Source organism: Lissotriton helveticus, chromosome 5_1 (assembly GCF_964261635.1).
Source record: "Lissotriton helveticus chromosome 5_1, aLisHel1.1, whole genome shotgun sequence".
Lineage (NCBI taxonomy): Eukaryota > Metazoa > Chordata > Amphibia > Caudata > Salamandridae > Lissotriton > Lissotriton helveticus.
In genome coordinates this window covers 478225022-478245644 of record NC_136065.1, presented here as the reverse complement: position 1 = coordinate 478245644, position 20623 = coordinate 478225022, and the positions used below count along the sequence as shown (strand labels likewise).

General features: G+C 43.1%; 1 protein-coding gene across 8 annotated transcripts in view; it reads right to left on the bottom strand.

Moving 5' to 3' along the window:
• Positions 1 to 20623, bottom strand: part of PRDM2 (PR/SET domain 2) — a 404374-nt gene that overhangs the window by 54540 nt on the left and 329211 nt on the right. For all 8 annotated transcript variants that reach the window (XM_078642772.1, XM_078642773.1, XM_078642775.1 and 5 more), the window contains one exon: positions 9049 to 13690. In XM_078642772.1, the coding sequence (XP_078498898.1) occupies positions 9051 to 13690 (4640 nt within the window). In that variant the 3' untranslated portion in view covers positions 9049 to 9050. The remainder of the gene's footprint in view (positions 1 to 9048; positions 13691 to 20623) is intronic.

Sequence of the window (20623 nt, the reverse complement as noted above, 5' to 3'; positions counted from 1 at the left end):
CCCTTCTAGGTCAATTAAAGGCCATATATTAGGTTTTCTAACAGATGTTACACAATTGTTATGTATTTACAAGGCTCATTTCTTGCTGTATTTTTTATCTTAAGATATTACAGTCACAAGATCGGATGCAAACGTTACTTACCTTTGGGTGCCCCTTATCTGGTAGAGGCTCTATCTAGCCACAGATTACTTGCATTAGAATTATCCCCAGGTTGTCACACTGGATCAGATAATGTTTCATTAGCAGCACCCTCTGCGCACTGGTAGATGGCGTTGTTCGGCTCCGTGTGGTGCCATCGGCGGCATCTGCGCCAGAAGTGACATGGACAGTGCTTACAAAGGCACCACCCCAGTGCGCGCCGTCAGCTTCTTTTCTAGACTTTCTACAGCGTTAGCCGGAGCCTCGGAGAACACTGACCACTAGTGTGGAAAACATAGGGCCCTGAAAGGGGGCACAACCCTTTCCCTAGAAATCTGTTTGCAGAGCGGGGAGGATGGGTGGGTTAGCAAGGAATCTGAGGCTAAACAGAGTCAAAGGTAAGTAACTTGTTCATCTAATAGAGACTTCTAGCCATACATTTCTTAACATAGAATAGATACCCAAGCAGCACCTCTTCAGAGGTGGGTCTGAGAGGCAATATTCACATGAAAAAATCCTGCAGGATCTAAAGACATAGCCCATTCCTACAGATCGGACATTCCAGTCATAGTACTTGGTAAATGTGTGCAGAGTTGCCCACTTTCCCTGGCAGATGTCCAGGAACGGAACTCTGTGTGCTAATGCAGTGGTCACAGCCTTGGCTTAGTGGAATGAAAATGCAAACCCTCAGGGGTTTGCTTCTTGGTCAATGCACAGCAGATTTTGTTACAGAGCATGATCCACCACTTTCTGTGCTTCAACATATCACACGAAAAGCTGGGTCATCCATCCGGAACTCTTTTGTGCTGTTAAGATGGAATGACAACACTTTTTAGAACCAGCCGGTGGAGTCACTCCTCATCTTTAGTGGGCTGAGGAGGAGAGGAGGAGGAACCTAAAAGGTAGGCACGGTGATGGACTGGCCTACATGAAAAGGGAGTGACCATTTTCAGGAAACTCTAGTGAGAAGGACCAGTTTGTCTGGGAAGATGTTGAGGTACAGGGGCTTAGATGACAAAGCATGGAACTCACTGACCCCCTCGGCAGATGTTATTGCCAATAGAAAGGCCATCAAGTCTGAGAGGACAGTTGTGTAGCGGTTCGAAAGGAGTGCACAACAGTGCACAATAGGAAAGTCAGAAATAAATGTAGGCCCTACTGAGGCATGATGAAGGGTGAAGGTGGGAAGAAGTGTTGGAGACCTTTCAGAAACCTATGTACATCTGAACAGGGAAGACTGATCAGTCAATCACAGAAATGCTAAGGTGATAGAAAGATAACCTTTTGAGGTGCCCAAAGCAGAGCCCTGCTGGGCAAGAGAGAGAACTAACAGACGAACCTGAGGGAGGGAAGCAGGAAGGAAGTCAACCTGCCGTTCTGCACACCATGCCATAAACTTGCTCAAACGGCAGGCACTTACTTTGTTGGCGGAGGAACGCCTGGCTGACCAGATGACCTAAAGACTTCGGGCGGAAGGTCCAAAGCTGTAAACTGTTGTCACTGAATCTACGCGCATGAAGTCGGAGCCCTGACAGGTTTGGGAGGAGAACCCTACCCTGCTGTTGTGACAGAAGACCTCTTAAAGGGGCAGCCTGATTGGAGGACCAATGGCCATGCTCAGCAACTCAGGATACCCGACCGCATCAACCAACTGACACTCAGGAGCACCTATGGACCCCTGCCCCCACCAAGTCTTCAGTCTCTGAGCAGGACAATCGGCGTCAAAGTCCGGAAAGTCGTGAATGCCTCCATCCTCTTGGCCTCCTTCCCCGAAGGACTGGAATCACATGAAAGTGAAGCCTCTCCTGAAAAAACCATCCAGCAACGAGAAGAACCACCAGCCCATCTCTCTGCTCCCCTATCCAGAAAAGGCCCTTGGGATATTTTAGGATACTGGACACTCATTTTTAGATTTAATAATTGTAAAGTTATTGTCAAATTGTATGTGGCGAAGAGAGGACCTCGGTACTTGGTTGGTATGATCAAGGTAACAAACAGGATATTAAAACCCAATAGCCTGGAATCTGTGGTGACTGTTGATGAGAGAGAAAGTACAAGACATAATGTGTTACATAGGTTTCCCAACGTGTTTAGTGGTATTATTGGGAAGCAGTGATTCTGGGCACAAAATTGTACTTAAAAAGGAAGCTGTACCCAAAATACACAAGGCTAGAAATATACCTATTTTATTGAGAGAGGAAGTTGAAAAAGAACAACAGAAGCTGGTAAAAGATTACATTATTGAAGAAGTCGAGTCTTCTGAATGGATTTCTTCCATTGTAGTAGCCAGGCGTAGTATCGAAAAAATTAGATGGTGTATTGATAATATATTAGTCGATCAATTTTCTTTGCAAAAAATTTAAGAAATGCTAGCTCTTGTAAAAAATGCTAAATACTTCACTACAATAGATTTATCTGCAGCTTATCAGGTTTCCCTTAAGGAGGAATGCAGATCCTACATTACATCTGTTACACCGATTGGTTGCTGTCGATATAAAATATGCTGTTTGGTCTTGATTCTGTGGCAGCAGTATTTCAAACGTATGATGCACCAGCTATTTTCCAAGGTCCCAAATGTTGAGCTTCCAAGATGACATACTGAAATATGGGAAGAACAAATAGGAGCATAATGATATTTTTGGAGAAAGTGTTAGGCATATTTAATGATAGGGGTTTGACCGTAGAATTTACTAAATGTAAGTATGCAGCGGAATCTGTTACCTATTGTGGCCATGCGGAGGAAGGATGGAGTGAAGCCCAAACCTGATTTAGTAGAAGGAATTAAACTAGCACCAGAACGACTGAATAAGGAAAATATGAGATCTTTTCTTGGTCTCGCAGAATTTTATTCGAAATATATGAAAACAATTTCCACAAGAACATTAAATAATTATCAGTTACTCAAAAATAAGTGAAGGTTTGAGTGGAGCGATGACTGTAAAATGGAATATTGCTGATATTAAGACTGTCATTGCCAAAGCTACAGCTTGGAGTGGTTTTGATTGTTGAGTGTGATTACTAGTGATGCAAATTGCAAAGGAATAGGAGCTGTTTTAGCACAGTTAAAGGACAAAAGTGAGGCAGTGGTTACTGCATATGTCCCATGAGCTCTTACACGTGAGTGCGAGAGTGAGTGGGAGTTTTTTTTTTAGATGATTCCTTTTGGGGGTAAGTAATGTTTGCTGATAAGTGACCATAAACCTTTGATCACATTACTTACCACGGAGGGTATGATATAAGTGTCTGCACACATGCCAACAATATCCTTTACACAGCAGGGTTTTATGTATAGGATTGTTTATGTGCCAGGAAAAGAAAATGTTACCAGAGATTTCTTGTCCAGGAGGCCAGATTAAAGAAAATGTAAGTCATGAATGGGATAAGTGTCATATAACATGGATACATGATCATGGTTTTCCGGCTATAGATAAAGAAATGTGGATGAAAGAGTACAGTGAAGATGACTTTCAACAAAAAGTGTTAGTGTACATGGTTAATACATGACCCACAAAAGGTGCACTGAAATAAGTTTTGGAGAAATAAGGAACAAATTGATTTTTGAGGACGGTGTAATTTGGACAGGAGACAGGGTAGTTCTACCATCTACATAGAGGAATAATATTACCATGCAAGGTAATGGAGGAATTGTTAAACAAAGCAAAGAGTTAAAAAAGGATATTGGTGGCCAGGTATAGATATCTATATAAAGAGAATGGTTAGAAATTGTATCAGTTGTGCTAATTCTGATAAGTCACTCAAAACTTTGAGGCCTAATATGTGCAAACCTTTTGTTCTTTAAGAACCATGGAATTCTATAGCTGTGGATATCATGGGTCCTATTGGAGATCAACCAAAGTATATTATTGGTGTTACGGATATCTTTTCGAAATAGCCAGGAGGTGCAGTTGGTGGAGAAAGTTGACAATGACACGGTGTTGTGTTTTTTAGATAAGGTGTTCAAACGGGAAGGATTACCTGTCACCATCATCACCGATAATGGTGTACAATTTGTGTCCAATAAAGCTAAGGGTTATTTTAAGTGAGTGGGAATCAAACATTGCACCACTTCTCTTTATAATCCCAATGGCAATAGTTTGATTGAAAGATTAAACCTGTTGTGTGAGTCACAGGCGGTGTGTGCTTATGACGGCGTGGAGCCATCATGCCGCTCCGCCCACGCGGGACTAATTCCACGCCTGTGCGGGCGAATTAGTGAGTAGGCAGTGGTCATGACGGCTTCACGCCGTCATGAGCACACACCGCCCGTGACTCATGACGGCGTGGAGCCATCATAAGTACAAGAGCGCCACGCCCACCCCCTCCCGCTCTGGAATTCACGGCGCAGGGAAGGGGTTAACAGGGTTCTTATGGGGGATATTCAGAAGGCAGTGAGTGATAAAGAAGATTGGGAACTACAAATTCAAAAAAAAAAATGATGGCAGTATAGAATCACTGCCAATGATAGGACAACATTTTCTCCATTTGAATTTATGAGAAGCCATCTTCCAAGAATCAAAAGTAATCCTGCATAGTTAAAAAATTCTACCGCCTATAAAGTACATTTGGAAATGATTCGGAAAACTATCGAAGATACCCATACTAAACAAAAGGTATGGTATGATAGTAAAAAAGGATCAGTGGATCAGGCATCAAGACTGGAATGTTGATTAAAGTAAAAAAAACTCCGGAGGGTGAGAAAAGGAGGAAGTCAATTTACAGGTCTTTTTGAGGTGACATAGGTTTTGAAAAATGCCGTGAGATTAAGTGATAGGAAAGTATGGAACATCAAAAGAATTGCGGATTTGAATGTGAGAATCACATATATAGAAGAGGAAATCTTGATCGTGTCAGTAAGAATTTCAATGGAAAGTTACAGGGAGAACAGGAAACCTCTGGAGGTAGAGAGCACAAGCTTACTCTTTAAACAATGTGAAATGATGTGAGAGTTGAAAATGAATTACAGGCTACTGATGGCCAGTCTGTTAATGTCGGGCAAAAGGTGGAGCAGTTACCAGTGGATGGAAAAATGTTGCAAAGGAATCCTGTGTGGCTGTCTGGTTTTGTGCGTAAGGACAAATGGTTGAACATTGTTTTGTTGTAGTTTAGTACAATTTTAGGATACGTTTCTTTTTAGGTAGGTCTGTTATATATATTTTTTCCTATGTATTTTATCTTGCTTTTATGTAGTTTTAAGTGTCAGAACATATATATGATTGTTATGTTTTATTTTTGTTATGCATTTTTTTATTGCAATCATTTATGGCACTCTGTGTTTACTGCCTTTTACTGTGTAACTGGAAAGGATGTTTCTGTTATAAATGTAAGATTCTAGTGCTGTCACCACGCGAACATGTGATTCCATTTGGAGCTCTGTGTAAGTGTCAGTGACAGTTGAAGGGAGGTACTGGACCAAAAGAGTGCACTGTTGAGATGTTCAGTTATGTTAATAAATACTTATTCAACCATATAAGGCTCCTGTTATCAACTTCACATACGCTTACAAGGCCTTGCACAAAAAAGGACCAGAATACATCAACAAATGCCTGACCTTCAACCAACCGACCAGACACATTCGATCTGTTTCCCTCTCCCACGCAGACACCCCATCGATCTGCCAAACCAACAGAGGAAGAGGCTCTTCCTCACACTTGGCGAGCAAGGCATGGAACAACCTTCCCCTGCACCTCAGTACTGCACTTTCGTTCCAGCAATTCAGGAAGGAACTCAAGGCCTGGCTTTTCGAATGAACAACCCACTACACAGCAGCCAACTTCCCCAGTGCTACGAGACCCCCTCGGGTGAGTTGCAGTGCTCTATAAATGTTTAACTAATTGATAGCCTCGTTTTTTCATGTTACTTTCTCAAACAATTTTGTTATTCTGACATATCACTAACTCAGTGTCTCTTAACATGTGGTCTGATGATCCCTGGGGGAGCATGAGGCCCACTCTGGGGATCCAGGACTGTGTTACCAAATTACATATAAATATTAAAATTAATACATTTAAATGAATAAAGTATATACGAATAAAGAAGCAATACTGAAAATGTGAAAACTTTTTCTATACTGGATTGTGAATTAAACAAAATATTACAATATTTGAGCATTTGTTTACAGCATACTTGCCTTTGTATTTTTGTGGATTGGTTTGAAGTTCAAATCATAGAAATTACTTGGGCCAGCTTCCAATAATGGGTTAGTGGGGATCCCCGGATTCCAGTAATGATTCAGTGGGGGTCCACATAAGTATAAAGAATAAGAACCACTGCCGTAATGCATTTCATACTGACTGTATCATTTCACATAGCCGTATTACATACATTTCAACAAAAATCTTTGAAAATGTAAATATAAATGTATAATAAAATGTGTGCCTGAACTACATACGGCAAATCAAAACGACAAGATTTGGGTGCAAGCAAGTAACAGTTAACCCTAAAAAGTGGGACTAAACATACCTCATTTACTTAAATATTATCAAGCATCCTGCTTGAGAAACCAACTGGAATGGTCCATTGTAGACACAAAAAGAACTGTACTATATAGCTAATGTTCTGACAGGCAGACTTCGATTAGAAGATGCTTGGCAGCACAACACAGTCAGACACTTATCTTTATTTCTCTGCTGTAACTAAAGTTATACTGGGGGTTTGGGATGTGATTACGATGACGGGCAGAGGTGGGGGGGACTGACCCCTTGCCTGGCCTCCTTCACACCTCTTTTTAAACAATGCAGATTTTCTACCAGGAATGAGCAACATAAATTTAAAGTACTAGAGGTAGGGGAATATATGACACACTGGGGGATCTTTTCCATAAAGGCAAAATCAAAGCCTTTCCACATTTAAAGGAAGAAAATTGGTTACTAGAGGGCAAAATATTTTGAGACTTGCATGTGAGGCACTGGGTTATGAAGCCTAGAATTAGGGAAAAGGTAACTCCAGACCATTCACTATCTGAAAAGCTGATTAAAACCCACAAATCACAGACTCGAGCCACTTCTATAAATTGTAAAATATGGAGGGAGTCAAAGGCAAATGGCTGTTAATTACCTTACACGAGGACTAATTAGATCAGATATTGTGGGGGAACAACATAGCAAAACATGCACAATGACAGACACCAGGATACAACCCAAGGATTCAGAATGTATGGTTCATGGTGGTGACTGAGAAACTGGCGTATTAAAGACAGGACAATGACAAACAATGTCTGAATAAGAGGACATGAATTTCGATTTCTGGCACAGGACTGCCTTAGGGTGACATACCCCAAAGTCTGAAGTCCAGGCACTAATAGACACGCTGAACTCAGGGAAAGGCGACTGGAAAAAGGGTACCGTATTTTCCGGCGTATAAAACAACTTTTTAACCCCTTAAAATGTTCTGGAAAGTCGGGGGTCGTCTTATACGCCGGGTGCCAAATTTGACGGTATCTTTTCATGCGTTTTTACATAGCGCAGACTTCACCCGAAGGTGTCAGACGGCTTCTCAATAGGAAATGGTGCATTACAGGAGGAAAAAGTGACGTGTGCAAGTAGAGGTACGGTATAGGAGGGCACTCAAACACAAGAACTAACATTGCGTAGGCGATGGTAGCACTGTGGAAGTATCAAAAGCAAACCCACTGAAAGCGGATCTCAAAGAGGGAAATAAATTACAGTTACGGTACCGGTAATCTGCCAAAAACATAAAATTTTCCTTAATGCATCCAGCAGCATATCCACCCTATTTATTGTACTCGAGACACAGGGGAAATCATCTGGCTCCACCACAGGCTATGCTAATGAACAGAAGTAATTTCTAATGCAAACCACCATGCATAGGAGTAACAAAACTACCGTAATGTGGATAATGGCAAACCACCATGCATATGAGTACGTAACAATACGAATGTGGATAATGACAATGTACAACACAGGGAAGTGGGGGGCACATCTGGTGAGGACATTCTATGATCCAACATGACAGCATAACAGCGTTCACGACATTACATTATGAATTGATTTTGGATGAAATGCCAAAGAATGGCTATCAAGTACAGTAAACCAAATATCAGAAAGAACGCTGTGGGTGCAAATCTTATGCACAATTAAATTTGAATCCACGCACTCCACCGTGGTATCCAAAATAGGCTACTCTTTAGCTCAAGGAGATTCCTTAGGGAACTCAAACACAAGAACGAACGTTACGTAGGCGATGGTGGCACTGTGCACTGCGTTGGAAGGGGGGTAGTCTTATACGGCGAGTATAGCACGAAACCTACATTTTATCAAGAAAAGTAGGGGGTAGTCTTAAACGCGGGTCGTCGTATACGCCGGAAAATACGGTACTAAATAATGCTGAGGGATGTGAAATATATACACATTTAATATGCAAGCAATACAGATTTACACACAGTGGTTCTTGAGGTAAAGGTGCGGCTCTGGGATAATACATTTATTTTTTATTTTGGTATGAGCCCTGGTATGCAAAATACCAATAAAAACATATCCGGGGTGCCTGCATTGTACAGTAACTGGTGTAGGGCATTTAGTGTTCGAAGGTACTTTCAATAGATGTAAGATCAAACAAGTCAACCACATTAAAATAAAAAACTATTTTATAATATCATTAAATAGCTTTCAGAACCTTCTATGTACACTTACAACAAATACCTTTTCTATAAAACATTTGCTATCATGTTTCTCATTGACCCATTTTGTTTTCTGTTTCACTGCTCTTTCTGCCTTTTAAGATGTTCCTTCCAAGATAGTCTATAGTACCTTAACAGACCCTTTTATGGAAAAATGCAGTGCTGAGCAAACCACAGAATATACCATGTGGTAGGAGACAGAATAATATGTGAGTGTCTGTTGAGTGAGTATTCCACAGCTCAAAACAATGCCATATCACATAAAATCAGTTACCTTCAGTCTTTCACGTCTTGCTTTCCAATGAGGTCTTCTTTTCTGTTCTCGGTTGCATCAGTGCTTGTTGCAAACTGTGAACTTCGAGTGATAGGCCCGCCAGGTTTTTTTTTAGATTTCATGTTAAACCGTTCTATTCTTTTTTTGCCTGCTCCTGAAGATTTAATCTGCAATGTTGCTTTATTTCTTTGCACTCGTACATGCAGTTTCCCAGGTGTTTTTTTGCTTGAGGATGGAGGTGGGGGGTCAAGCAAGCCTGTTTTTGGTTTTTTTAATTCCACTACTTCAGGCATTTTGACCATTCGTACAGGGCTGGAGGTCCTTACAACAGGCGGTGAGCACTGCTTCTTAGATTTAACAGCAGATACATACTTCACATTTTGTTTAGGTTTTTCAGACACCGTAGGCAAATTAATTTGTGCGGGTCCTGTGCTTCGTGCTCTGGTTTTGCCTAAGTGAGTCTCCGTACTCTGCATTTTAATCTCTGCATCTGCTGTCCGTCGTCGTTGACTGCTGTTTTTTTCGCTGTTGGAGGAAGAGGAAGCTTTTTTTTTAGTTTTCTTGGGAGGTTGTGGACTATTTTTTTTGGAGACAGGAGAAACAGGCTTTTTTGGACAGGTGTAAGATGCATGCTTATTCAAACTTCCAAAGTATGTAAACTCTCGGTTGCAGTAAGGGCAAATGTGTGGTTCTGGATTGGGCACGTCTGTTTTGAGGTCTGCATTTTGCTTTGCAGACTTCTTTTTTTGTAAAATTGCTTTATGGACCAGCTGATTCTTTTTTTTCAGGGCACTCGTTTTTAGTTTGTTTCCAGACATTTTACTGATTTCTATGCTGAACTGCATTTTTTTGGGCTGCCCAGCACGCCTGAAAGCATTTTTATCAGAACTGTCTAGAATTAGCAGCCCATTTTTAGGTTGCACAGTCTGTTTTAGGGGCACTGGATTTTTCTTAGGGGTATACCTCTTTTTGTCACTTGCAGAGGCACATACCAAGATGTGCTTATGTAATTCTGGCATGTTGTCCACACTCTTTCCGCATTTAGTGCAGCGAATAGCAGTAGTGAATGTTTGTGGAATATTATGTGTAGTAAAGTTTGTGGCAGTAGCTCCAATTCCCAGGGGATTTCTGTTGTGGTACTGAAACGGGGGTGGTTTAAAGCTTGGGTAGTGCTGATTGAGGCCCATCCGAACATCTGGATCTTTAGACTTTTCTCCTGATGCCATGATTTTTATGGTTGTATAAAGTTCTTCAGATGAGTCATCTAAATCTTCGTCCTCCTCAACACATGGAAGTACAGACTCTTCTGGAAGGCTAATCGTTGGAGTTAAATTTGCTTTACTTGGATCTGTAAAATTTTGGGGCCGAAGAGTGCCACTTTGAAGTTCATGATAGGTGTATTCTTTATCGGGGTGTAGATCTTGCTGATGTTGCTGCAAATTACAGAGAAAGGCAAACTCCTTTTTGCAGACAGAGCAAATAAATATCTTTCCAACGCCATGTAGCAGAAAGCGATGTTCTGTTAAGCTAGATTTATCTTTAAACAGCTGCACACAAAATTCACATTTGAAAGGGTAGTCTTCAGCATGAGTAGATAAATGTTTTGTAAGTTCTTTAATAGAAAAGAAGGGTGATTCACAGACATTGCACACAATGTTTTTACTGAAGTTCTCTCTGGGGGAGCTCGGTTCGCTTGCAATGTGTGGATTTTCTTTTGGAGACACCTGCCCTTCCATCACCTCCTGTTTAATCAGTAATGCAGGGGGAGCAACTGCGCCTGGGGAAGAAGTGACAAATGATGCTACTGAAAGAGGAGGTGGAGAAGAGGAGCAGGAGGAAGAATCAGAAGAGTCGGAGGAGTCGGATGAAGAAGATGGAGATAGTGTAGGAGGGCCAGGGGAGGAAACAGAAGGGTCATCTGAGGGAACAGGAGACAGAGAGGGAGACGCTGTAGGTGAAAGAACGAGAAGAGGGGAACGTAGGCTATTGTTAGAAAGTGGTGATGTGCAAGAATGAGTGGGAGCAACATTTGCAGGCTCTGGAACTGAAGACAAATCAGGAGATGATGGAAGGTCAGGGGTGCACGAATGAATGAGAGACACGTTTATAGGTTCTGGAAGGGAAGAATGAATGGTAGCTTGGGGAGGAGATGATTCACAAGAATCGAAATGCTGATCATTTGCAGGCACTGCAAATGAAAGAATATTAGATGAGGGAGGTGATGTACATGGTCGTTCAGGGAAAACGTCTGCAGGCTCTGGAAGTGAAGAAATTATTCTGGTTGAGGATGAAGGTGACAGACAAGTATGACTGGTAGTAGTACTTGAGGGTTCTGGAAGTGGAGAAAGCATGGTAGAAGCTGTAGGTGATATGCAAGAACGAGTGGGAGTCATGTGTGTAGGTTCTGGAAGTGAAGTTAAAACATTAGGCGAGAGAGACAGTGTTGTAGAAATAGTTATTTCTGGATGGCATGTCAGAGGAGAACCTACATTTGTAGGAATCAGCAATGGGAGTGAGGGACAAGAGGGGAGATCATAAATCTGAAGGATGTGTGAACAGGTCAGAAGAGAAGCTGCAGGAGAAAAAGATATAGGTTCGGTGAGTGACTGCTGCTGTTCTGGTGGACACGGACCTGTACCTGTACTCGAACATGGCCCATCTTCTATGATCACATCCATTCCATTATATTCATTCAAAAGAACCTTTTGAAGCATACATGTGGTAGGCTTCTTTTTCTTAAGAATGCCACATGTCTGGACCAAGGTATTCCCTTTCGGTTCCTGACCTTCAGTGTCAAATGTTTTCTTATGCACACTAAGGTCTAGTACAGACTCCCAAGGACCTGGAGAGCACATGTCTTCAGACTTCAATTTTACACCACTGGATAAATCTAGTGGCTGCTGATTAAACCCACTGCTAAATGAAATGTTCGCTGTCCAGTCTTTCGATGCTTTGAAATCGTCACTGCACAATGGGCTCATACTTTCCCTTTCTTCTCTCCCTGACAAGCTCCATGCAGGTGAACTATCATGGCTTTCCAACTTGGGAATTTTTGTCCCTAGTCCTTCATTCCATGCGCCCTTTCCTTCAACAGGTTTTCCAAAGTTTTGAGCAGTTGGGCTGTGCTGTGGAGAGCTGGGTGGAGTGCTGGTTCTTCGCTTGAATCGACTACAAACTGCAGGCAGTATGGATGAGGATACGCTAGGTGACAGTTTTGCAGCTTCAGTCAATAATGACGCGCTTAATTTATTTCCGTCCTGCGTTTGAAGGAGCTGCTTCAACTTTGAAGATAAGAAAACATTTTTTTCTTTGTGGAAGGGGGAGCTGTCACTAACTGAAACACTGAGAGGAAGGTTTATTGAACATGATTGAGTTATAGGTTCTGCTTTCACTTCAGTTTTTAAGATGGGTACAAGAGGAGGACTAGTAGTTCTCCTCTTCTTCGATTCATTCGGTCCGCTATTTGAGGAGTCTTTAAGGTTATCAGTAGTAGGTGTGTGTGGTGGCATATTTTGTGTAACTTCAATTTTGACAGGTGCAAGTAAACAATTTATCCCATACATCTCTGAAGTGTTGGATGGGACTTCAATTACCTCACAATTGCTAGTGCTGCTGGTGGGCTCTATTTTACCATCAATAAAATAATTTAAATTTTCTGATATATTATTAGAAACATCCATTATATATACATCATCTGCTTCATTGTCCTCTTCAAACTCTGTACTTGTAGTATATACACTTTGGGTCGGCTGGGTTTGCTCTTTTTGGGACTGTTTTTCTTCAAGCAGTCCTTTTCGTCGCACACCTTTGGGTATAAGATGCCTTTCATGAACCCTACGCTGGTGCCTACGCATGTTTATGTGGGTTCCAAAAACTTTTTTGCAATATTTGCATGGATGAAAACCTTGAGGTTCCATATTCTCTTCCTTCAGGCAAGGATAGGTGGTTTCGTGGCCAAGTTTATCAGACTCTGAGATTGTGCAATCTTGTGCAAAGCTGGCCACACTTTGTTCATCAGTAGTCTTGAGGGAAATTTCATCCAACGATATTCTGTTGTCTGAAACATCTTCAGAAGGTAGCAATGTAGGTTTCCGTTTTGGCCCAGCTTCATGTCGACGCTCATGCCTTCGTCTGTTTATTTGTGTACCAAATGCTTTCCCACAGTATCTGCACTTAAAGGCGTGATTAAGACTTGAAACGTGAATATGCATGTGGCGTTCAAGCCCTTGCTTCGTTGTGAACTTTCTTTCACAATGTTGGCAAGGGAACATAAAGGCATCTGGAAGATCACCATTGGATTCCTTTTTTATTTTTGGTGTTTTGACTGCTACCTTTTTCTTGGGAGAGGGTTGTCGGTGTTCGTCTGAAGTACTGTTTGATTTCTCCAAAGTTTCCAGATTTTCTTCATTTGCAAACACATCTTCATTTTCAGAACCTTCTTTCTGTGCATGACTTCTATAGATTCCTCCTTCAAAAACAGTTAACGATTCTGGTTTGCTGTCAGACATTATTTGTGGTTCATAAGAAGGAGGGATCATTAACTTAGGAAGTGCATCTTGGTTTACCATCTCTTGAATCAAAGCAGTTTGTTCCAATGATAAGATAGGGGAAACCGAAGACTTTTCATCTTTTTCTTTAAGGCCTAGAAAAACAGAAATATATTTATTAAGATTTTTTTTTTAACTCCCTTGATCTTTAGACTTTTAACATTCTCTGTGACCAAATACTAAATTTCTGGACAAACTTTAAAAGAACTGGGACAAAGATAGTAAAACCTATCTGCAAATACTATCCTTCAACTGTACTGCTTGTTAAAACACTATCTGCAGTGCAATACATAAAGTGAAAACACCACTGTGCAACCAGAAAAGCCTTCGCTGAAGTGCCATGCTGTTGCTAGTTTAAGTGTTCGCAAAGCTATTTTTAGGTAGAGCGTGGGCAGAGCTGGGCAACGCATGCGCTGCGAGACATGCTGTATTGGAGTATGTACTTGAGGCAATGCTGGCTTCTGATTTGTTATTAGGCTTGTTAGTACCTTCTTAGGTACCACCTTGCCTTCATTTATAACCTACTATAAGGACTGCCACTTTTAATTTTGTTGTTACACGGTACGTCTTCTTTAGTCTGTACGCACTATTTTCTTTAATGAGTTTCTCTTACTGCAGGAGAGTCTCTCGCGCGCAGTTGTGACCACCAGCTTGTTTATTTAACTCGCAGCAAACAGGGTGCTTTTCAGGGTCCATGGGAGACAAACGGGGGCAACTCAACGATGCCTTCTAGCATTTGAAATGCAATAGGTCTCGCATTTGCAAGAGTTTAAGCTATTAGCATTGTAAATGACAATGCCTTTTATTTATTTTTACAAACCAAAACATGAATAAAAGGCATTGTCATTTACAATGCCAATGCTCAAACTCGCGTAAATACGAGACCTACTGCATTGCAGATGCTGGTTTTAAATTTTACCTGAGACAGGTTGTCTAGCCTTACATCATTGATCAGAGACCGATGTTGAGTGTATAGTATGTTGAGCCATTTGACGTACCACTAGGCTGGGGTCTACATTCTGTGCTAGCTAGTTCACTTCTAGGACTCTTTGCAGAAGGCTTGGGTTCCTTGTTCCTAATATGCTAGACTACAGGATGCATGCAGAGTAATGTTGGTGCCTGTGGGTCAAAGCTGAGGCTCTAGCTAGTCCTATTTGTATGCCATGATCCATGATTTACTTGACACTAGTGTTTACCTTTAGTAGGTCTAAGGCTGGAGAATTCTTGCATAGATCACCAACAGTGAAAGTGCAAGATGGTGGATGAGATTATGCTTTGGCGCTTAGGATTGGCTGCTTGGCGTAATAGTGATGTGAACCACTGCTTGATGGTTATGACATGCTAGCCGTAGTTCTACGAACTGAAGTGGCACCAGCTAATGCTGAACTTTTTCTAAAACTCCGAGATCCTGAACTCTGCTGTGAATACTTGTAGGAGTGTGGTCTGAAAATACATAAGACTAGCACAATACCAACCCTCATATCTGGCAAGTGCATAGTACACTAATCCATTTTGATGACTAACGTTCTTGAGGGGTATCATACTTATTTTAGTTTTGTTTCCCTGGGACGTGGCTGATGGGCTCTGGCACTATTCTAATTCTTATACCTCAGAGCTGGTGAGTATATAGCACATCTATTACTACGGCTTAAATGCATGGATGTAACCATGCATGTTTTTAAGGCTTTAGGAAGCTTTAGCTGTGAGCCAGAGTGCATGTCACTACAAAAAAGTAAACAGTCAGCCCTGGGTCGAACCATTTATTGATGAGCCTTAATTCAGCATTTTAGTGGTCAACTTTTGTACCACCCCGCTTAAGGAGTGATTCCATTGCCATGCATAGAGGAGCACGGTTATCATATGTTCCCTGTCCACCAATGCAGAAGATCCACCCCTTCTGCCAAGAGATAGCTGCCAGTACACAGTGCTACCATCCCACAATCTCTACTTTTGTCAGCAGCAGGAGGGCTGGTGCACTGCTGAAAGAGCAGCAACAGTGGGCCAGCAGCTGCAGGGCTTCTGGCCATACCACACTGGGCATTTCTTCCCTAAAATGAACACGCATCAAAACTTTATTAAGACAGGGCGGTGTGGGCTTTTTGGAACTGCAGCTACAGTGAGACACTTACACTAAAGGGGCTGTATTAGATTCCGAGCTACCCACTTACAGCAGCTGGTGGGATGCAAAGGTGTGTGGTGTACATGATACACTGAACAGAAACTGAGTCTTTCTTCCATGTCTGCTTGACAATGCCAGCGTCTGCCACCAAGGGACTTTTTTCCAAGTGCTCACACACTAAACGCAGTTTCGAAAGGCAGTGGGAGCTGTAAGTTTTACATCTCTGTCAGACATTACTGTTATAAGCAAAGACTATGCACAAATATGCCCATACACAAGCAGGGCTCTGTTCATACCATCTGCTGGAGGTGCACTGTGGGCTCGAGCAGGTATTTTGCTTCCCCACCATGAACATGATGCCCAAAGAGCTTTCCAGCATGGGGGAGGCTGCTGTCAGAGAAGGCTACTTCAGCAGGCTGCCCTCCTACCCAGTTCTGTGCAGTGTCTCACCATGCTCTACCAGCTCCTGGAGATGAACTGAACCAAACCCTTTGCAGCTATCTTCACTCATTTGCTGAACAGGCTTCTCCCAAGGCCCAACAAGCATGAGCGGCTACTCTCAAATGAGTAATGGGGCAGCAGAGTCCTGGTGGGTGAAGCATAAGGCTTGGTGAGCCATGAGCTGGAATAAAACTATCGAACAACATTATTTTAAGCCGTGGTTACAGCACACAAGCGGCGTGTTGGGCTCTAATTAGTGATGACCAGCAGCGCGCCATGGGTGGATGAATCACACCTGGCATCTAGACATCTTCATCAACACATTCACAAATTTACATTGATTTGCATAGAGCCAAGATTTTAAAGAACAATGAAGATGCGATGTTGCTATAATATTTTCATTTTTGACTATATGTAGGATCACAGAGCCCTCTTTTAGGTCCCCCAGCCAATTACCACCATCAAATATACAAATCACATGAATAGATAGGCAGCAGCCACGAAGTGGGCGGATTAAGTACTTTCTTTTGTGTGCCTGCTGAATTTAATGGGTTAGAGTTATGAGCTCTAGTCACTGAACCTTCTGCAAAACAGTTGCTGAAATGCATGATCCAGTGAAACGCTACCTGCTTTGAGAGATACAACTGCAGGCTTTTCTAGGCACATTAAACACCAGGAACTCAGACTGCAGGGTGCTATAACAGAAATCAGAGAAAGTATCTTAAATTTAGGCAGTATGTTGCATTCCTCGTTATTCAATTCTAAGCTGTGATGTGTAGGTAGACAATAGTTATGATTTGTTAAAAGGGAGAGCCTGAAAAGGAATGCCGCTATACAAATGGCAGGTAATGGGGATGTCTAGTGATAACTATTGAACAGTGAGTCTCCATTCAGCAAAACAAGCATTTGCAATGCAATAGGTCTCGCAATTACGAGAGTTTGAGCTATTGGCATTGTAAATGACAACACCTTTTATTTATGTTTTTGTGTGTAAAATATAAATAAAAGGCTTTGGCATTTACAATGCCAATAGCTCAAACTCGCGTAAATGCGAGACCTATTGCATTGCAAATGCTTGTTTCCTTAGGTTAACAGGAGGGTTCTTAGATTGATCGAATTGAGTTGGGCCTCTACGGTTTGTGTAAAGTTCTGTGTCAGAGGATGGTTAGCCCATGCTCTACAGCACCTTTTCACTCCCTTTGATTTGTTTATAGATACCTTTTCCAATATGATCTTTTTTTTTTTAAATGATCACAACTATCACACAAATGTGGTGAAGCCTAAAACATGGCAACTTTGTAAAGCTTTCCATCCGTTGGAATGTTTTTGACCTCAGGACTGCTAACCTGTCTTGTTATCTCCAGCCATTTTACATTTCTCCTCTTTGTAGTTTTGTGTGTATTTTCTCTGCCCGGGAGTGCCAGCCTAGAGCAATTCCATAGGTACAAAGAAAACCTATCGATAATTCCTCATTCTAAAAATGCAACTCTGATGCACTAAACAGCTGCGGTTCTGTACTTTTGTTGTGAACGGTACACGGAACTAAAGAGTTGGGGCAGTACCTGCAGAGCACGAAGTATACAAACTAGACCAGTAGAGTGCTGTACCACTTCATTGCCACTCTTGAAACTGTAGTAAAATGAAGAACTATAGCCCACTGTTGAAGGCAGTATTGGTTATTAAAGCCCACAAATTCAAGTGATAGGCAGCAGACCTTGCTGAGGAGGGTGATGCTCAGGAGGGGCGGCAGGTAGGAGTGGCACAGCCAGTGCAGCAGCAGGTGGGCCGGGGTGAGCAGGGTGGCGGGACTGCACATCTTGAGCAGGGCCAGCCGGCCGAAGAGCAACAGGATACAAGCATGCATCCCCAGGGAGAGGGAGCCTGCATTTATGGCAACGGGGCTTGGTACCACCGGGAGCAGGAAGGGGGAGAAGGCACACCTGGGAGCAGGAGGAAGCTATGAGCACCCCGCGATCAGCGGCAGGTGAATGCACCTTGTTCAGTGGTTACACAGGTAAGTACACCTTTGGGCACGTGGGCAGCAGGTATGTACGCAGGGTGCAGCGCTAGCAGGCACATTCGGCTGCGGGAAAAGAGCATGTGTGTGGGAGGACAAGAGCGACCATGGAAGGATACGAGGCAGGTGAGTGCACGTTAGGTTTAGAAGGGCGAGCCAGGCATAGGGTGCGTGTACCTGAGTAAAAGTAGTCAGGTGTGTACTCCTGGCTGCAGAGAAGAGATGGTGAGATAGGAGGGGTCCGTTAAGTACACCTGGGCGGAGGAAGGGGGTGACAAACACACCTGTGGGGCGGGAGGCAAGCAGGTAACTGGTATCAGTGTGCCAAACTGATTCCTTCACCCAAACAGAGATAAGTTGGGGCAGTTAAATGCGCCTGGCCGCTTGCTGGAAACAGGGAAGTTCGCTTGGGCGAAGACGTCAGGTAAGTGCACATGGGCGTAGGAAGGAACTGCTAAGCACGACAATGGGCAGGAGGAGAGAGGGTACACCCCCAGGACACACAAATGAAAGGTGAGTGCAGAGACGCTGGAGAGGGTTGCTACATCTGGCTGAGGGGAGCCTCTTAGGTACATTGAGTGATGGGCAGATAAGTACACCTGGGCTTAGAAGTGGGTAGCAAAAGGAGGGGCTGGGGAGAATGGGGGCAGGTATATATGGCTGGTGTAGGGGGCGTGTGCCCAGGCGCTCAGACAAGGGGTACGGTGGCAGAGGAGCACTGCACTCAGGTGGGGCCAGCCAGCGACCACTTTTGTGTGCAGTGGCAGGTGAGCAGTCCCGAATGTGGCGCAGATCCAGATAGCCCGACTAGTCCAGACCGGTGTGAGAGGAGAGCGGTGCACATAGCACCGTGCTCTGTATAGAAGCTGGAGGGCAGCCGGTGCGAGGAGGGAGTAGTCGGGCTGGGAGTTTAAGAGCTTTTTAAAGCAGTTCCTTCCTGTTCTTTTCGCTGGCATGGTCGGCGCTCAGGGGCTCACTGAGAACTCTGCTGTTCCATGCACATTGCGCTCCGTCTGCTGTGTGGACTCGCTGCACACTGCGCCTCTGTCCTGCAGTTACTCTCAGTGCACACTCACACAGAGCCTTCCTGCACAAGCTTGTGCTCTGATCTCTGCAGCTGTGTCCCTTCTTCTCTGTGTTTAATACCGATTTGGATAATTGGCTGCGCTGTTCAATCTTACAATGTTTCCAATTCTTGTGCACACTTGTGATCCGCGCATTCTGCAGCTATGTGTGTACTGGGGCCTAGGAACATTGCTGTTCTGTGTATTGTTAACTGAAAGAAATCATGTAATTGTGAAATTCCCCATGCGGAGCATATACTTTAATGGTGACCACGACCCTTCGTTTGGACACAGATCGCTGTAAGCTGAATACGGCGAGCAGCATCTAAATAAAAGGGCGTGGATACCATTAAAATGATAGCACCACATGGGGCGATTTCACTCAAATTAAGTTTAAAAAAACAAAGTTTTTGTAGCGCAGTCTGTCCTTCACGGCAGGGCACTGTAAAGTTTGTAGCAGCGAGAGCGGTGTCCCAGAAGTAGGAGCCGTGCTCATTCTTACAGTTTAAAAAACACAAATACATAAACCGAGCGTGGTGTCCCAGAAGCGGAGCCACGCTTAGTCGTACAGTTTAACAAGCGCTCGCCATTGCGGGAAGGCAGCCACTTGTTTATATTTGCATTGCGCTTTAAGTGAAAGGGCGATGCAAATATAAACAAGCGGCTGAGTGAAACAGATGTGTACACGCCCCTTATAGATAAGAAATTGCTTCATGACAGCCGTGAAGCAGACAACCCAGTCCGGTTGGGCCGTTCCAAGAGGAGACAGGGCGTAAAAAGAAAGCCTAATTTGAAATGGGGAGCGAGCATTTAACATAAATGCTGACACACGCCAATAAGAAAGAGAGGCGGCACTTCAAGTGCCCTTCAGAAATCTCCTTGTGCACAAGAGGTCTCGCAGAGCGAGCAGGGCGCATGCACTGCAACGTTAGGCGAGACCTAAAAACATCATCAAGGAGAACAATGTTTCACTCACTACCAATTGGGCTTCAGAGTAGTAAAGTACAGAATCAGCAGCACAAAGTCCTAAATTACATTTATCGAAAATTAGACAATACCATCTCCTGGTACTGGCCCTTCGAGACCTCTCACAGCTGTCATCAACACCATTGATCTTAACAGGCTGACAGGAATGCAGAAAGGGCTTTATAAATCAGGTGTTAAACTAGTTCATATCACTCATCGTGCACAGAAACAAATTGTACAGCATGACATGTAATGGAAACATCGCGTGCGATATTAGGTGTCTCACAATGCACTAGTCTTTCTCCTTTGCTTTTTAACCTGTACGTGAGAACCACTCAGCTTATCCGTGGCAAATTCAAATGTAAAGGTGAACCAATATGCAGATGATATCTAAAGACAACTGCATCTGAAGACATCTATA